The following is a 16,720-nucleotide window of genomic DNA, read 5'->3' as shown; positions in this document are numbered from 1 at the left end:
ATGATGTGAGGCACATCTCTGTGTGCTACCTGTCCTGTGGGTCTGTCTTGCTTTTCCTATTCATCTCTCTTTCTCTTTCTCTGTCTCTCTGTAGGTCAAAAGCTCTATGGACTTCCTTCTGGCCTCCATTTCAGCAGTCCACATGTGCACAATGCCATATCCTAGGATCCTTTAATAAGAAAACATGCTTGTGTGCTAAGTTGCTTCGGTCATGTCTGACTCTTTGCAACCCCATGGACTGTAGTCCACCAGGCTTCTCTGTCCGTGGGATTTCCCAGGCAAGAATACTGGAGTGGGTTGCCACGCTTTCCCCCAGGGGATCTCCCCTACCCAGGGATCAAACCCACATCTCTTATGTCTCTTGCATTGGCAGTTATCTTCACCACTAGAGCCACCTGGGATGCCCTAACAAAAAAAAACAAGATCTCCCAAACACTAGGGGCTTCCCTGAAGGCTCAGACAGTAAAGAATCTGCCTGCAGTGCAGGAGACCTGGGTTCGATCCCTGGGTCGGGAAGATCCCCTGGAGAAGGGAATGGCTACCCACTCCAGTATTCTTGCCTGGAGAATCCCCATGGACAGAGGAGCCTGGCAGGCTACAGTCCATGGGATCGCAAAGAGTGGGACATGACTGAGCGACTAACACTTTCACTTTCAAACACTAGCCTGTTAGTAATTACCACAGCTCGCAGCCTAAAGCCATTTACACACACAGACCAGAAGTTCAGTTGCACCAGTTCCCTGGCTGGGGAAAGATGTTAAGCAGACCGATCACAACACTGACCCTTATAATGGACACCGGTGGTGCCTCGCCCACATCCCTTTTTCTGGGCCAGTACACCAGTTCCCCAGCTGCAGGGAACAGCGGTGGCTGAGAGCTCACAACTGCCCCCTTCTCCAGAGAATTGCTCTTGGCCGGATGGAACCATCTGGAAAGGAAGATTACACCTTACCCCATCACCCCCAGGCAGCCCTGACTGACTGCTGCAGGAGAAGTACAAAAGGCAGGTCCTTTGCCTCAAGGCACAGAGAACTGTGTGGGGCAGTAAAGCTGCAGAGCTTCCTGTGGGGTCCAGCTGAAGCTGGTAGGCAGGTGAGACCATCTCATTTCTTAACAATTTCCTCTGCTCCATCCTTCTCCTGCACTCTTTCTTCTTCTGACAACTCTCCCGCAGTAAACCACTCACCCAAGATTCTCTGTCTCAGGTTCTGCTTCTAGAACCCTTGCTGAAGGCACGTCTTTTATTTGGAGAGCAAGGGCAATCCCTAGAAAGAAGGAAATGCTACCGAGCAGGACTCTGTGCAGTTCCCGGGCACAAAAGCCTTTCTGCTTTTCTTGATTAGGGGAAATAGGCTTCCTTCAGCCTCCAGGACCTTCCCTGAGTTGTTTGAACATACTAATTAGGGAGAGATGGGAGGTAGATGGGAAACAAGGGAGGAGCAGTCAAGAAACAATAGTGCAGCCTTGGGCAGGATCCTGGTTCCCCTCAGTCCAGTTCAGTCACTCAGCTGTGTCTGACTCTGCGACCCCATGGACTGCAACACACCAGGCTTCCCTGTCCATCACCAACTCCCAGAGCTTGCACAAACTCATTTCCATCGAGTTGGTGATGCCATCCAACCAACTCATTCTCTGTCATCCCCTTCTCTTCCCGCCTTCAATCATTCACATCAGGGTCTTTTCCAATGAGTCAGTTCTTCGCATCAGGTGGCCAAAGAATTGGAGCTTCAGCTTCAGCACCAGTCCTTCCAACGAATATTCAGGACTGATTTCTGCTAGGATTGACTGGTTTGATCTCCTTGCAGTCCAAGGGTCTCTTAAGAGTCTTCTCCCTCAAGGGATATATGTAACAATATCTTTGCGCTGTTTTGTAGATATTGAAACCCCCACCAGATGGGAGAAGTTAACTCTATGCTGCACCAGGAGCACGCAGACCCCAGACCAGTTGGAACCAGAAGGCTGATGATGCTGACTCCTGCTTACCTCACCACCAACCAATCAGAAGAATGTCCATGAGCTGATCATGCCCCCCTTGAACTATTACTGTAAAACTCCTCACTACCTCCCCCAGGTCAGGACACACAATGTTTGTTTGTTTGTTTATATGTAATTATTTTGATTTTTAAATTAATTAATTTATTTTAATTTGAGGATAATTACTTTACAATACTGTAGTGGTTTTTGCCATACATCGACATGATTCATCCGTGGGGGCACATGTGACCCCCATCCTGAACCCCCCTCCCACCTCCCTCCCTACCCCATCCCTCTGGGTTGCAGGACACAGTTTTGAGGGCATTAGCCTGTTGTGGCCCCTTTTGCATGGCAAAGCAATAACACTTCTCTGCTTCACCCAAAACTCTTGTCTCAAGATTTAAATCTCAGTGTTGGGATACAGAGGCTTGGTTTGTCTTCGTGTGTGTGCATGCTAAGTTGCTTCAGTAGTGTTCGACTCTTTGCAACCCCATGGACTGTAGCCCACCAGGCTCCTCTGTCCATGGGATTCTCCAGGCAAGAATACTGGAGTAGAGTAGGTTGCCATGTCCTCTTCCAGGGGATCTTCCCAACCCAGGAATTGAACCCCACATTTCTTATGTCTCCTGCATTGGCAGGTGGGTTCTTTACCACTAGCGCCACCTAGCAAGCCAGGGTTTGGCTTCACTTACTCTCAATTCAAAAGACCCCTGAGCTAAGGAGAGACCACAGCCAGGTTGTCACCAAAGATATCTTTCCAGCCTCCCCACTAGAAGGACCTGCACTCTGACTTCTGACCCAAGTCAGATTCTCCCTCTCTCTCACCCTGTAGTCCATAAGCCAGCAAATAAAACCTCTATCTCTGCAACATCCTGTCATTCTAAGCCCTCCCCAATCACCACCCCGGTTCAGCCTCTCATGGCTTCTTAACCAGCTTAATATCTTGTCTTTCCAACTGGTCTTCCTGGCTTCAGGCTTATGAGCTACCTTATGGAATCTTTCTGAATGACAAATTTAATCGTATTACTTTATCCTCAAACAATCCCATGTGCATGCTAAGTCACTTTAGTCATGTCTGACACTTTGTGACCCTATGGGCTGTAGCCCGCCAGGCTCCTCTGTCCATGGGATTCTTCAGACAAGAAAACTAGAGAGGGTTGCCAAGCCCTTCTCTAGGGGATCTTCCCAACCCAGGGATTAAACCTGTGTCTCTTGTATCTCCTGCATTGGTAGGTGAGTTCTTTACCACTAGTGCCACCTGGGAAGCCCAACAATCTCATAGCTACCTTATTATTATCAATTCAATAACAATTGTCACCCTTGTTATACACTGAGTGATTTACATTCATCTTCCTGTCTTATAAAGCAAAACTGCAACAACATTAGAATTTTCTTCTTTCACAGCTAAGAACACTGAGTCTCTGGAAGGGTAAGGAATTCACCAAAGGTCACACAGCTAGTAAAGGGTTGATCAAGAAAGAATTCTACCTGACTCCAAAGCCATGCTCCTAATGTCATCACTGGGTTACCTCTCAATAAATCCAGATTCAGCATTCTGGCTTATAAAGTACTCTGTGGACAGGACCCAAAATACTTTTTCAAATTTATCTCTCCCAATTCATTATCCTCCCCACCCCAGCTACACAAGACAACTTGCCATTCCTTCAACATACCTCTTTCCTACTTCTGCTGTTCTCTCTGACTAGAAGGCCCCTTGCCCACACCTCCACTCACCACACCCTTATGGCAGTTTACACATTCTCTTTGACAACTTGATAGCCCTACTTGACCTTGATCCTCTTCCCATCAAGAGATGGAGCCCATGACCCCTTCCCTTAAATCTGAGCTGGCCATAGTGACTTGCTCATTATCAATAGAATGTGACTTCCAAGGTTGGTCCATACAACTTCTGCCTGAGACTACCATGCTACAGAAGCCCTATGTAGGCACTCCAGTGGCAGCCCAGTGGAGGTCCCAGCTGCATTCTCACTGACAGATGGCATTAATGCCAGCCCAGTAAGTGCACCACCTTGAATATCCAGCCACTCCAGGCTTTAGATGACTGCAGCCCCAGTCACATCTGATCATAACCACTTAAGAGATACCAAGCAAGAACTGCTCAGCTGACACCTTCCTGAATTCCTGAACATAAGATTTTTTAACAGAGTAAAATGATTGTTTAATGCCACTAAGTTTGGTGATAAATTGTAACACAACCATAGTAACCATGATAGCCCTACAATCTTCCAGTGCCCTACTTAAATGCCAATTCCTATAGGAATCTTCCCTAGTCTGATTTAATTTCTACCTTCCTGAAACTCTCATAGCAATTAGTTTCTCAAATATTTCACTTATTATGGTTGGCCTCATATTAAAGTTATTTGTGTGCTTGCCTTTTCCTTCTAATCCAGTCATCTTGAGCATAGGAAGAATGTGATATTGGTATTATTAATCTTTATATTCTGGCACTACTAATCCTGTGGGCTTTATCAAGTAGATACTTAATAAATGTTTACTGTCCTGAACTAAATTGAGGAGATAAGGAATATCTTATTCTCCACGAACAGGGGAGAGTTATAAATCTCTTGGCCTGATGGAACTACAGTCCTCTGTGACACTCCAGACCCAAATAGAAGAGTAAAAAGCCCTCATATAAAGCCATCATATAAAGAGTAAAAAGCCCTCATTAAATAGGAGAGCTAGTGTTGTGTTGTATCATTGAAGAGAATTGGGTCCACTGCTTCCTACCTACATGACCGTGGTAAGCTACTTCTCATCTCAGGATTTCAGTTATCCCTTCTATAAAATGGATTGATAGTGTCCACCGACTAGAGTTCTCCTGAGAAGAAAATCAGATAACTTCTGTAAAGCACTTAGTTTAAAGCTTCAATAATAACCCTTTAATAAATGGTCACTATTCATATTATAGGTAGCAAGTGTACATTAAAATTCCTGAGACGACATTCATCTCACAGTTTCATTCTTTTCTACACAATGATTTGTCACATAAATCACTAAAAGCTATTTATAAGACTCCTTTAAAATATATTCACAGACCATAAATAATCCTTTGCCAGACCATTTGTCCTGATTTTTGTTTGAAAAAATGTAGTCACCATATCCATAGACCAGAGGACCAAAATCTCCTGCCTTTGAAGGGTCACACCCTGTACTGTGAGTACCATGAGGAACCGAGTCTTAGTCATGTCCACACAGCAGCGGTGCTCAGAGGAAGGATCTAAAGCTGGATTTGATTGCCAGCTTCTGCTCTGACAACACTGACCTCAAGTTGTTGTAGCTTCGACTGTAGACAATGCTTCCCAGAGACATGAGATGAGGCAAAACTCCAAAAGTGGCATTGGGAAGCAAAATGTGGACTTTACTAAGCGGTGCACAATTCCAGGGCTCATCATTACATTACATGCTGAGTTCCAGGGGGAGCTATTCACGTAGGATATAATGTAATTACTAGTGTCTTTTGGAGTTGTGCAACATGACAGCCTAGATCCTGGAGCAAGTGCCCTTTACACAATCTGCCTTCCCTACTGCAGAAGAAAGAAAAAAAAAAGCTAAAACATACTCTACCCTAATTGGCATCTGTAAGTTCTCTCAAGTGTGGGTACCAAGAAGTACTTTATTCTGGAAAAGAGGATAAATAATTTATGCAATGATTATTTTACAAGATGTGAAGACATACTCTCAACCTATTACCTAACATAAAAGGCTCAAAACAGATCTGGCTTTCTTATTTTTCCAAAGCAAAGAAAATTCTTTCAGCATAAACTTTTCTTAAACAAATATTCCAATGTTATTTTCTCAAAAAGCACCCCTTATTCCACAAAAACAAGCCAAAATAAAGTGGTTCACAACCCTATTCATTATACAACATCAACATTTATGAGCAGGACAATAGTGGGGAATATAATGAAAGAGGAGCATTTGAAATGTACCCCCAAATTTATTTTAAACATAATGAGGGTTTTTAAAAAGTAATCCAAAGTGCGCTCAGCAGCCCCGCGGATCTGTCTCTTGCTTCAACAGTGCTTGGACGGAACAGACCCAGGGAAGCCCCTTGCTCCAGCCTCCGACCACCCTCCAACCTTTTTCCAGTCGCAACCTCCGGAGTCAGCCACTCAGCTGTCCGCGATCACCGGGACCAGCCACCATTTTTTAACTCCTTATTATTACCGACCAATCATGAGCTCCCAGATTCGTCAGAATTATTCTTCCGAGGTGGAGGCCACCGTCAACCGCCTGGTTAACATGCAACCGCGGGCCTCCTACACCTACCTCTCTCTGGACTTCTATTTCGACCGCGACGATGTGGCCCTGGAGGGTGTGGGTCACTTTTTTCGCAAATTGGCCAAGGAGAAGTGCGAGGGCACGGAGCGTCTCTTGAAACTGCAAAACCAGCGTGGCGGCTGCGCCCTTTTCCTGGACGTGCAGAAGCCATCTCAAGATGAGTGGGGTAAAACCCAGGATGCTATGGAAGCCACGTTTCTTGTAGAGAAGAACCTGAATCAAGCCCTGTTGGATCTGCATGGCCTGGCTTCTGCCCTCGGAGACCCCCACATCTGTGATTTCCTGGAGAACCACTTCCTAGATGAGGAAGTGAAACTCATCAAGAAGATGGGTGACCACCTGACCAACCTCCGCAGGCTGGCTGGTTCCCAGGCTGGGTTGAGTGAGTATCTCTTCGAAAGGCTCACCCTCAAGCATGACTAGGAGCTTCTGGAGACCAGTGGCCATTGAAGAACCCACCTAACATCAGGGCTGCATGAAGCCCCTCCCTGCAGCCACTAGGCAGCTTTTTAACACCCTGGAACCCTCTCTCAAGCCTTGGACCAAATGGAAACAATAAAGCTTTTTGCAGCATAAAAAGTACTCCTTGGGAATTCCCTGATGGTTCAGTGGTTAGGACTCAGTGCTTTCCCTGCTGTGGCCCAGGTGCAATCCTTGGTCAGGGAATTAAGATCCTTCAAACTGCAAGGTGCAGCGGAAAAAAAAAAAAAAATCCTTGGCTTTATTCTATAATGTGTGCATTTTGTATTCTGTGTGGGGATTCCTTTGGGTGGCTTAGATGATACAAAGCCAATACTGAAGCATAAAGCTGGAGTACACTCAAATAAACCCAGAGGCAATGTGTTCACAGAATGGAAACTTCTAGCACTGAGGGTCTTTGAAGGGCTAGCTTAAGTCCATCTTAACCCTCTCTGTTCCAGCATCTCCATGTTCTTTTATGTTGTCCTCAGTGGAAATGGGAAAACTCTCCACCATTGAAACCCCTTGCTATATAGGTGGTCAGCCTTTCCTCTTGAGTACAGGTCATTGGGTTCCCAAACATTTACCAGCAGAGAAAACCCTGCCACCCATGCACTCTGGCTTTCTTTTATTGGCTGTTTATGCCAGCCCCTGAATGAAGTGGGAGATGAAGGCAGTGAGAGGGGAGTATGGACCTTCATTAGTGAAAAAGAATTGGGGGGCTTCCCTGGTAGTCCAGTAGTTAAGACTCTGCACTTCCACTGCAGGGGATGCAAGTTCAATTTCTGGTTGAGGAACTAAGATCCCAGTTGCTGTGCAGCCAAAAAAATAAATAATAAATAAAAAATTTTTTAAAGAATTGGAATAGGATGATGTGAAAAGTGTAGACCCAAGAGTCCTTCTCCTGGGGCTTCTTCTATACTAAATACATTTTGTAGTTCTGAAACCTTTCATTATAATTGAGGAGAGCTCTTCAGTGATAGTAATAACCACAATTTCTACTGTCTTTTCAATACTCTTTATATAACCCTCATCCAGGACCAAACACACTGAATTTTCATAATAACTTTGCAAGATAGGTATTATTGTTGTTGTTATCTTACTGAAAATGAAACCAAGACTCAGAAAGATAAGGGCATAGAGTTAGAAGGCAGTGGAGCTGGGATTGGATCTCAAGTGTGCTGACCTGAAAGCCCACAGCAGGCTTCCTCTGGCTTATGCAAACCACACTGTAGGTTAGACCACATATCCTCTAAAAGCATTGGTCAAAGTTGGACTCAGAATCTCCCTATGAATCCCAAATATTCCCCTCCCATCTAGGTATTCTGTGCTTTTTGATTTAAAAAAATTGAGACCTTTTATTTTCCTATATCTTAGAAAATACTAACCCTTCCTATCCTTTCCCTTTGGCCATGGCCCTCCCCATCATCTACTTTTCAGCACTCCCTGGTACCCATAGCAAGTGGAAGGGCCATGAGATCAGTGGTCACATGGCCATCGAGATGGAAACAAACTTTTACACAGACAGATGTCCCAGTTCCTCTGGAAACAAACATATTTTTTAAAGTAGGGATACACAGCTCCAAATATGCTAATAGGATGTGCTCGGGCTCAGTCACCTCCAACTCTTTGCAACCCTTTGGACTGTATCCCTCCAGGGTCTTCTGTTCATGGGATTTTTCAGGCAAGAATACCAGAGTGGCTTGCCATTTCCTACTCCAGGGGATCTTCCTGACCCAGGGGTTGAACACACCTCTTCTGTGTCTCCTGCACTGCAGGGAGATTCTTTATCCACCAAGCCATCAGAGAAGCCCAAGATGGCGCTAGTGGTAAAGAACACACCTGCCAGTGCAGGAGACTTAAGAGTCACGGGTTCAATCCATGGGTAGGGAAGATCCCCTGGAGAAGGGCATGGCAACCCACTCCAGTATTCTTGGCTGGAGAATTCCATAGATAGAGGAGACTGGTGGGCTACAGTCCATAGCATCACAAAAAGTCGGACATGGCTGAAGTGACTTAGCATGCACACACACTACTCCAAACACACTAACACCAAAATAAGACACAGCATATATTCACTATTTCACTAATACTTGATGAGCAATTAAGATGATAAAATTTTCCCTAACACTTTCTTACATTGCTAGGATGAATCTAAATTGGTGCAACCTCTATGAAACAACCGAACAATATCTATGAAATTTATTTTAAAAATTACATGTGCACCAAGAGATCACAGATTATATAATTTTATTTATATTAAATGTTCAGAATGTCAAATCCATAGAAACAGAAACAGTGGTTGGTTGTCAAGGGCTGAGGGATATGATGGCTTACTGGGTATAGTGTCGTTTGGGACTATACCCAATGAAATAAAGATGTTGTGAATACACTAAATGAATTGTATATTTTGAAATGACAAATTTTATGTTACATGAATTTCACCTTAATTTAAAAAAAAGTGATTTAATAACAAAAAAATTAGATGTGCACATAACATTTGTCTTAGTCTAGGCTCCCTAGAAACAGAGGCTGAAACAGGGATTCTTGTACAAATGAGTTATTAAGGGAATGTTCTCAGAAGAAACCTTCAGAGGAGTAAGGGAAGCAGGATGGCGGGGGAAGGGGATAGGGCAAGTGTGGCTTAAGATTTGTCTAGCCTCAGCCCCATCCCACAAGAGGCTCTTGAGTGATTATAAGACAGAGTCTATTCCGCCCAGAGACAAGGAGACTGGCTTGTGATAACCACACATTTGTAAGTCATTGTCCAGGGGCTGGCCCCAGAAGAGCCTGTAATTTCCAAGACATCTGTGGGCCTGGTAGCAACTGTCAGTCAACAGCAGTTCCCCAGAAAAGAAAGCACATGTGAGGGACTTCCCCAGTGGTCCAGAGGTTAACATTCTGCACTTCCACTGCAGGGAATGTGAGTTCTATCCCGTGGTCAGGGAACTAAGATCATCCTGCATGTGGCCAAGAAAAAAAAAAATTCAGTTAACATTAAGAAAGAAAAAGGAAGCATGGGTGAGATTTTTAGAAGCCAACACCTGAAGCAGCTGAGGAATGGATACACCAGTCCCATAAAAGAGATCAGGGCCAGGCACCAACAACACCTGCCAACATTTGACCCTGTGAGTCCGTGTCTAGTCACTTATCCTCAGATACATTTGCATACAGGCAAGGTGATGCATGTCCAAATTTATTCATTGCAACATTGTTTATAACAGGAAAAGACACCAATAAATGACTGGTTAATTATATTATGATACATCCATACAATGAAATATTCAGTGGAGATGGGAAAAATAAGAATAAGTAAACTCACCGTGGAATTACTTTGAGTTCAGTTCAGTCGCTCAGTCATGTCCAGCTCTTTGCGACCCCATGAACCACAGCACACCAGGCCTCCCTGTCCATCACCAACTCCCGGAGTTTACCCAAATTCATGTCCATTGAGTTGATGATGCCATCCAACCATCTAATCCTCTGTCGTCCCCTTCTCCTCCCGCCTTCAATCTTTCCCAACATCAGGGTCTTTTCCAATGAGTCAGTTCTTCGCATCAGGTGGCCAAAATATTGGAGTTTCAGCTTCAACATCAGTCCGTCCAATGAACACCCAGGACTGATTTCCTTTAGGATGGACTGGTTGGATCTCCTTTCAGTCCAAGGGACTCTCACGAGTCTTCTCCAGTACCACAGTTCAAAAGCATCAATTCTACTGTGCTCAGCTTTCTTTATAGTCCAACTCTCACATCCATACATGACCACTGGAAAAACCATAGCCTTGACTTTTGTTTTGACAAATTCATGTCTTTGTTGACAAAGCCATGTCTTTGTTGACAAAGTAATGTCTCTGCTTTTTAATATGCTGTCTAGGTTGGTCATAACTTTCCTTCCAAGGAGTAAGTGTCTTTTAATTTCATGGCTGCAATCACCATCTGCAGTGATTTTGGAGCCCAGAAAAATAAAGTCAGCCACTGTTTCCACTGTTTCCCCATCTATTTCCCATGAAGTGATGGGACCAGATGCCATGATCTTAGTTTTCTGAATGTTGAGTTTTAAGCCAACTTTTTCACTCTCCTCTTTCACTTTCATCAAGAGGCTCTTTAGTTTACTTTAAATATGTATTTAAAAAATAGTATTTTTAAATACATATTTAAAAATAGCAAAGTGCAGAACACAATATGTATAATATGTACTATATGTTTTAAGGACATATATATGTATTTGCTTCTATGTGCTTAAGTTAACCCTGGGAAAAGAGAGATAAGAAACTGGAAACAGTGTAATTGAAAGACAGAGTGGGAGGGAGAGTTTTCAGTGTATATCACTCTATTCTTTGTGAATTTTATGCTATATGAATATATTACCTCTTCAAGTGAAAGGAATGAAAATGGATGGATAGGAAGGTAGGTAAGTAGATAGATAAATTGATTTGCTCTAAGACCCAGCCAGGAGATCCTGCCACTCCTCGGACCACCAAAAGAAGCAGAACCAAGGGACATTTTAAAACCCAATTGTTTTCCTATCCAGAAGGAACTTCCTTCCTGATGATTACTGATGTATTCCCTGCACTTGTGTGTAATTTCCGGTTGAACCCGTAGCCTCTTATTTTCTGATACAATATTTCAGATCCTTAACTCATCCCTATTATTTGGCCCTCCCCTTGGAAGTTTGATTTCTTCATCAAGATGAAGTTAATTAACTATTGCAACTGTAACAGGCTCTATTGCTAAATTCTGAGCCAAGCTATAGTCCCAAGCTATAGGTGGCTCAGACAGTAAAGAATCCGCCTGCAATGCAGGAGATTTGGGTTTGATCCCTGGGTTGGGAAGATCCGCTGGAGGAGGGCATGGGACCTCACTCCAGTATTCTTGCCTGGGGAATCCCCATGGACAGAGAAGCCTGCTGGGTTGCAGTCCATGGGGTCGCAAAGTGTTGAACACAACTGAATGACTAAACACATAGCTGAAAAATTTTATAATTGAAAACTGTATTAATCAGAGTGTTAATTTTATCAATCAGATCCTAATAGATGTCTCAAGACAAAATGGTTCCATGGCTAAATAAATTTGAACTAAATTTATTAGATTTATGTATTGCAGGACTTATCAGAGCCTTTAATGTTACAGTGTGCATTTTCAATCTCCTAAGATGCAGAATTCTCTTCAAAACTATTTGACCACAGAATTGGAGAAGGGCTCAGTTGGACTCTCTCGATAACTGGAGTCATCTAAAGGCTCAAGTGAGTTAGATGTGCAAAACGACTTACTCATACATCTGGCTGTTTGGTGTTGGTTGGGAGTTCAGTTGGGTTGTCAGCTGAAGCACCTCCAAGTGGCCTCAACAGCATGAGGGGTTGGATTGCTTACATGGCACCTGGCTTCTGCCACAGCAAGTGCCCCAAGAGAACCAAGTAGACATTGCATTGCCTCAAAAGTTATGTGAATCACTTTTCTGATTCTCCAGACTATAAATGAGTCTCTAACATCAGTACAGATTAGGATGGAGAGGTCATAGAACCCACCTGGGAAGGGTGTCAAAGGCTTTGTGGACATATTTTAAAACTGCCACAATTCATTATTGCTTTGATTATACAGATGGGACCAAAAATGTATTTGACCAAAAGCAATTGACCCATGCTTCTGAAAAGACAAAGTGGCAGTATACCCATTTCAGCTGCAAATACAGGGTTTCCTTGGGTACTTAGAGGATGCTGTATAAACATGCATTGCCATTTAATCAAAAGCAAAGTTGGTTTATGCATGGACCTGTTCTGGACTGTGAATCATGACTATATGTCATAGAACCACACCATGTTTTAACTGTATGTTTCACTGACTCATTTTTTTAAATTGACAAATAAGACTGGTTGCAAGATTAATTACAATGTATAATAAAGAAAGAACTGTCAAGTGTTCTATGTCGGTCTATTTGATAATCAAACCATTTATGGAAACTACAAAGAAATGATAGCATTTCTGATCAATAAATTTCACCATGTATATGAGTACTGAAACTGCATCCTTTCTGAGACTAAAATTTGAGAAGATGAAATAATGCTCTATGGTTTACTTTGACAAATAAAATATTAAAACCCATTAATCTTTAGTATAAGAACATTGAGTTCTCTGTTTAGACCATCATTATTACTTCAATATTTCAATGGTATTTGTCTGCGGAAGAGAAGTTGAACATCTAGATAAAAGAAAATGCTGACTCCCTTTACTATCTGACTGAAGGAAGAAAATACCAGGAGGATTTGATTTCATCAGGACAATAAATCAAAATTGAGGACCCCCAATTAAGCATATTATGGTAGTGAAACTCCTTGTCAGCAAGTCTGAAGATTACGTAACCGCTACAAGTAACTTCTCCCCAGTCCAATAAGATGACATTAGCAGCAACAGCTCAGAGCATACTCAATGAGTAATGCATAATTAACACATTTTGAAAAGCACGTGACTGAAGGCAAGTAAACCTTTCACAATGTCTTGATGTACAAGGGAGATTTTACAGATTCAGTGAGGTGAGTAAAACAGGCTGACTGAAGGAGAGGTTTGAAAAAGATGGGCTAATTTTCTAAGTGGGAAGGAAGGTATGGGTCTTTGTCCCAGATCCTTGTGCATTTGGTTAAGTCAATTGGTCAAGGAGACCCAGGGAGCAAAAGTGTTTCTGTCCCCTCCAGGCTCGCAGGGAATAATGACACCATTCACGAATCAGCACTGAGCAGTCAGCTGGGGCAGGAGAACACATCCTCATTGGCAGGTCACAGCACAAATATCAGGAGGCTGAACCAATGAGAGAGAGCTCAGGACTGGATGGAGGGATGGTTTGATCAGGAAAGCCAGAGTTATGAGAAAAACTGTAGAAACACCGGGCTTTGCCTTCTCATTCACAGGCCAGTGTGCCAGGGGCTCTTGTCACTCAACTAAGAGTCGCTGAGCTCCCCAGCCTTTCATGTTTTCCTTGCTACTGATGATTCTACCCAGGATGCTCACTGGACCTTGTTAAAGACTCAGCATACCTCAAAACTGGAAAAGACCCTAGAGATCATTTGGTTCAGCCATTTTCGCTTGAGAAGTGTAGCAACTGTGCTAATTTCCTGGAGGACTTCTGAGAATCACCAGTGCTTTGTACTGGAGGCTTCAGTGAGTGTTTCTCCAAGCTTCCAGCCTCAGCCCACAGACCCTCACTCCCTCAGCTTCCCCATATCATGCAAGCCTTCGGCCTCTTGGTTTCCTGCAGTCCACAGAGTGGTTCTGTTTTCCTGACCAAATCCCATCTTCCTGACAAAGTTTGTATGGAGAGATGTCCAAACTCTCCCCCAGCATAGTGAGAGCCAAGATTGATACTTCAAAGAGGGAGTTCTGGAAGGAGGAAATCCCAGAGCAAGGGTGCAGTGGTTCTTGGCACAGGAATCACAAACACACTGGATCAAGGCATGCCCAAAAGACACGTATTCACTGCACCTATTTTTTAAAAAATATTTATTTATTTGGCTACACTGGGTCTTAGTTGCCACTTATGGTATCTTGCATCTTCCTTGGATTTTTTAGTTGTGGAATACAAACTCAGTTGCAGCATGTGGCATCTAGTTCTCTGATCTGATGGAACCTGGGCCCCCTGCACTGGGAGCATGGAGTCTTAGCCACTAGACTACCAGGGAAGTCCCTCACTGAACCTTTTAATTTCTAGTATCAGAAACCCATTGGAGCTAGCTTAAGCAAAGAGATGAGGGTTGCATCGAACTCGCATCTCTTATGTCTCCTGCATTGGCAGGCGGGTTCTTTACCACTAGCACTATCTGGGAAGTCCCTTCAATAGTATAGGGAGTTACAAGCTTAGGAAACAGAGGGCGTGAGTGCCACTTGTATTCAATTTCCTGCTCCCAAATATATATGGGAGAGGTAGAAGGTTACTGAGGTGTGTCCTGGAATTAAAGGAAAAGTCAAACTTCAGGAAAGGCAGATAAAATGGGAAACTCATGAATTTCTCTCTCTTCATCTTTTTTGTTTGTCTCTGCATTTCTGCTTTGTTCTTCCCTTTTACTTCAGAAAGGTTTTCTCTCTCCCAAGCCAATGGAAGCAAAGATTCTAGATTGGTTTCTGCAGAAGAAGCAGCTGGAGATAGAAAGAGGGCCAGTCTCCTGCTCCAAACCTTTACTGGGGTCAAGTTCTCAAAAAATTTGAATGCAGTCAATGCACACAGAGGCAGGAGCCTCAGCCTAGAAAGAAGCCATGGCTGAGGACCCGATAAGAGAGAAGGCTGAGCTGGTGCAGAATCACCGTCCAAGAGATGCCACAGGTGCAGTGTGGAGGTGGTGCTTTCATTTTCCACAGAAAGGGGTTCTTCAGTAGTATGTGTGCATGCTAAGTCACCTCAGTCGTGTCCGACTCTTTGTGATCCTATAGACTGTAGCCTGCCAGGCTCCTCTGTCCATTGGATTCTCCAGGCAAGAATACTGGAGTGGGTTGCTGTTTCCACCTTCCCGACACAGGGATCGAACCCGCATTTCTTATGTCTCCTGCATTGGCAGGGGGGTTCTTTACCACTAGCGCCATCTGGGAAGTCCCTTCAATAGTATAGGGAGTTACGAGCTTAGGAAACAGAGGGCGTGAGTGCCACTTGTATTCAATTTCCTACTGCAAAATGGATACTGAGTGGAGGCAATTGCTAAACCACTGAATGAAGTCAGGGTGTAGTGAAAATAAAACAAAGGAAAAGGCACTCCAAATGAATGTGCAAACAAAAAATCCTAGAGTGCATGAACAAATCTCATGCTACAGAAAAAAACATCTAACAAAATAATCGGATATGAATTCAATACAGGTGAAGTCAGTGTTACGGAATAGAAAAAAAAAAAAATACTTGAAAATAATTATGTTAGGGATGTTCCAGGAGCCCAGTGAAGGCATAACATTTATTCAAAGAAAGCAGGCCTCCTTTCCCCCTCCCTGGGCTTCTGATCAGTCAGCACTGCCCCACCTCCTGAGACCCCACTTCCCTCTCCCTTAAGGTCATGAGGCCCATGTAATGCGCCTGGGGCTGGTCCTTTGCTCCTGGGGGCTCTGCTTGGGTGTGGCAGAAGAAATGAACAAAGGCCAGCTTTTCCCAAATGGGCTTCACAGCTCTTCATGATGGTAAGGAAAACAAGAAGATGTGTTCTTGAGGCTCGAAGTGATAAAGAAATGTAAAGACATTTCAAAATGAGAAATTGGCCCAGGAAAAACATGCACGAGGATCATAAGGCTGTGGGAGCAGGGTAGCACCCCTCACTCTCAATCTTCTGCTCAGCCTCTGACAGTGGGTTGTTCCAGGAGGTCACTGCTATGGTCTCTCTAACTGATTTGGACCTGAAGCAGCTGCTCAGTGAGTCTCCAGAAGGAAGCCCCTTCTGTGATATGGATGATGAAAGAGATTCCCATGGGGTGGGAGTGGATGGAGAATTCACAGTTTTCTTTTCTCTTCAAAAGCCTGCCAGTGCCCCTGGAGAAGTGCCTTGAGGAGCCAGTTCACGCTGCCAGAAGCTGAGGGACAGTGCAAAAGGCAGTGCTTCACCCAGGATATCAATGGGATCCAACTGGGCATAGAGGTACAAACCTGGTAGCTGAGCAAGCAGATCTGTTCTGAGGCACGTGGCCATGTGACTTCATCCCTGCGCTGAAGCAAAAGGACATCCTGGTCATACTTGCCCCAAGACTTCATTTCTGGGAACCTGTTGGTGGGGGTGCATCTGGAGGAGCCTCTACAGAAATTTAAAGATGCTATTGGCAGGGCAATGGCATAGCAGATGGCCCAGTACCAGGATGCATGCCAGGTGCACACGCAAGCAAAGACTGCAGAGATGCTGCAAGAGGAAAAAGACAAGGAGCAGAGAGAACAGATTTGCTCTGGAAACGAAGAAGAAAAGGGGAGCAGAGCCCAGAAGAAAGGTCAGTGGAATGCTGTTATCAAGAAGGTATTCTTTCAGGTGGGAAAGATGGGA

General features: G+C 44.0%; 1 protein-coding gene across 1 annotated transcript; it reads left to right on the top strand.

Annotated features, from left to right (window-relative positions):
- Positions 1-3,895: 3,895 nt before the first annotated feature.
- Positions 3,896-6,793, top strand: LOC129638867 (ferritin light chain-like). The gene is made up of 2 exons (XM_055563585.1): positions 3,896-3,990; positions 6,016-6,793. Exon 2 carries the CDS (start codon positions 6,172-6,174, stop codon positions 6,697-6,699), a length of 528 nt encoding a protein of 175 aa, XP_055419560.1. The 5' UTR covers positions 3,896-3,990; positions 6,016-6,171; the 3' UTR covers positions 6,700-6,793.
- Positions 6,794-16,720: the final 9,927 nt, after the last annotated feature.

Source organism: Bubalus kerabau, chromosome X, assembly GCF_029407905.1.
Source record: "Bubalus kerabau isolate K-KA32 ecotype Philippines breed swamp buffalo chromosome X, PCC_UOA_SB_1v2, whole genome shotgun sequence".
In the NCBI taxonomy this organism is placed as follows: Eukaryota; Metazoa; Chordata; class Mammalia; order Artiodactyla; family Bovidae; genus Bubalus; species Bubalus kerabau.
This window is presented reverse-complemented; position numbering and strand designations above follow the sequence as displayed.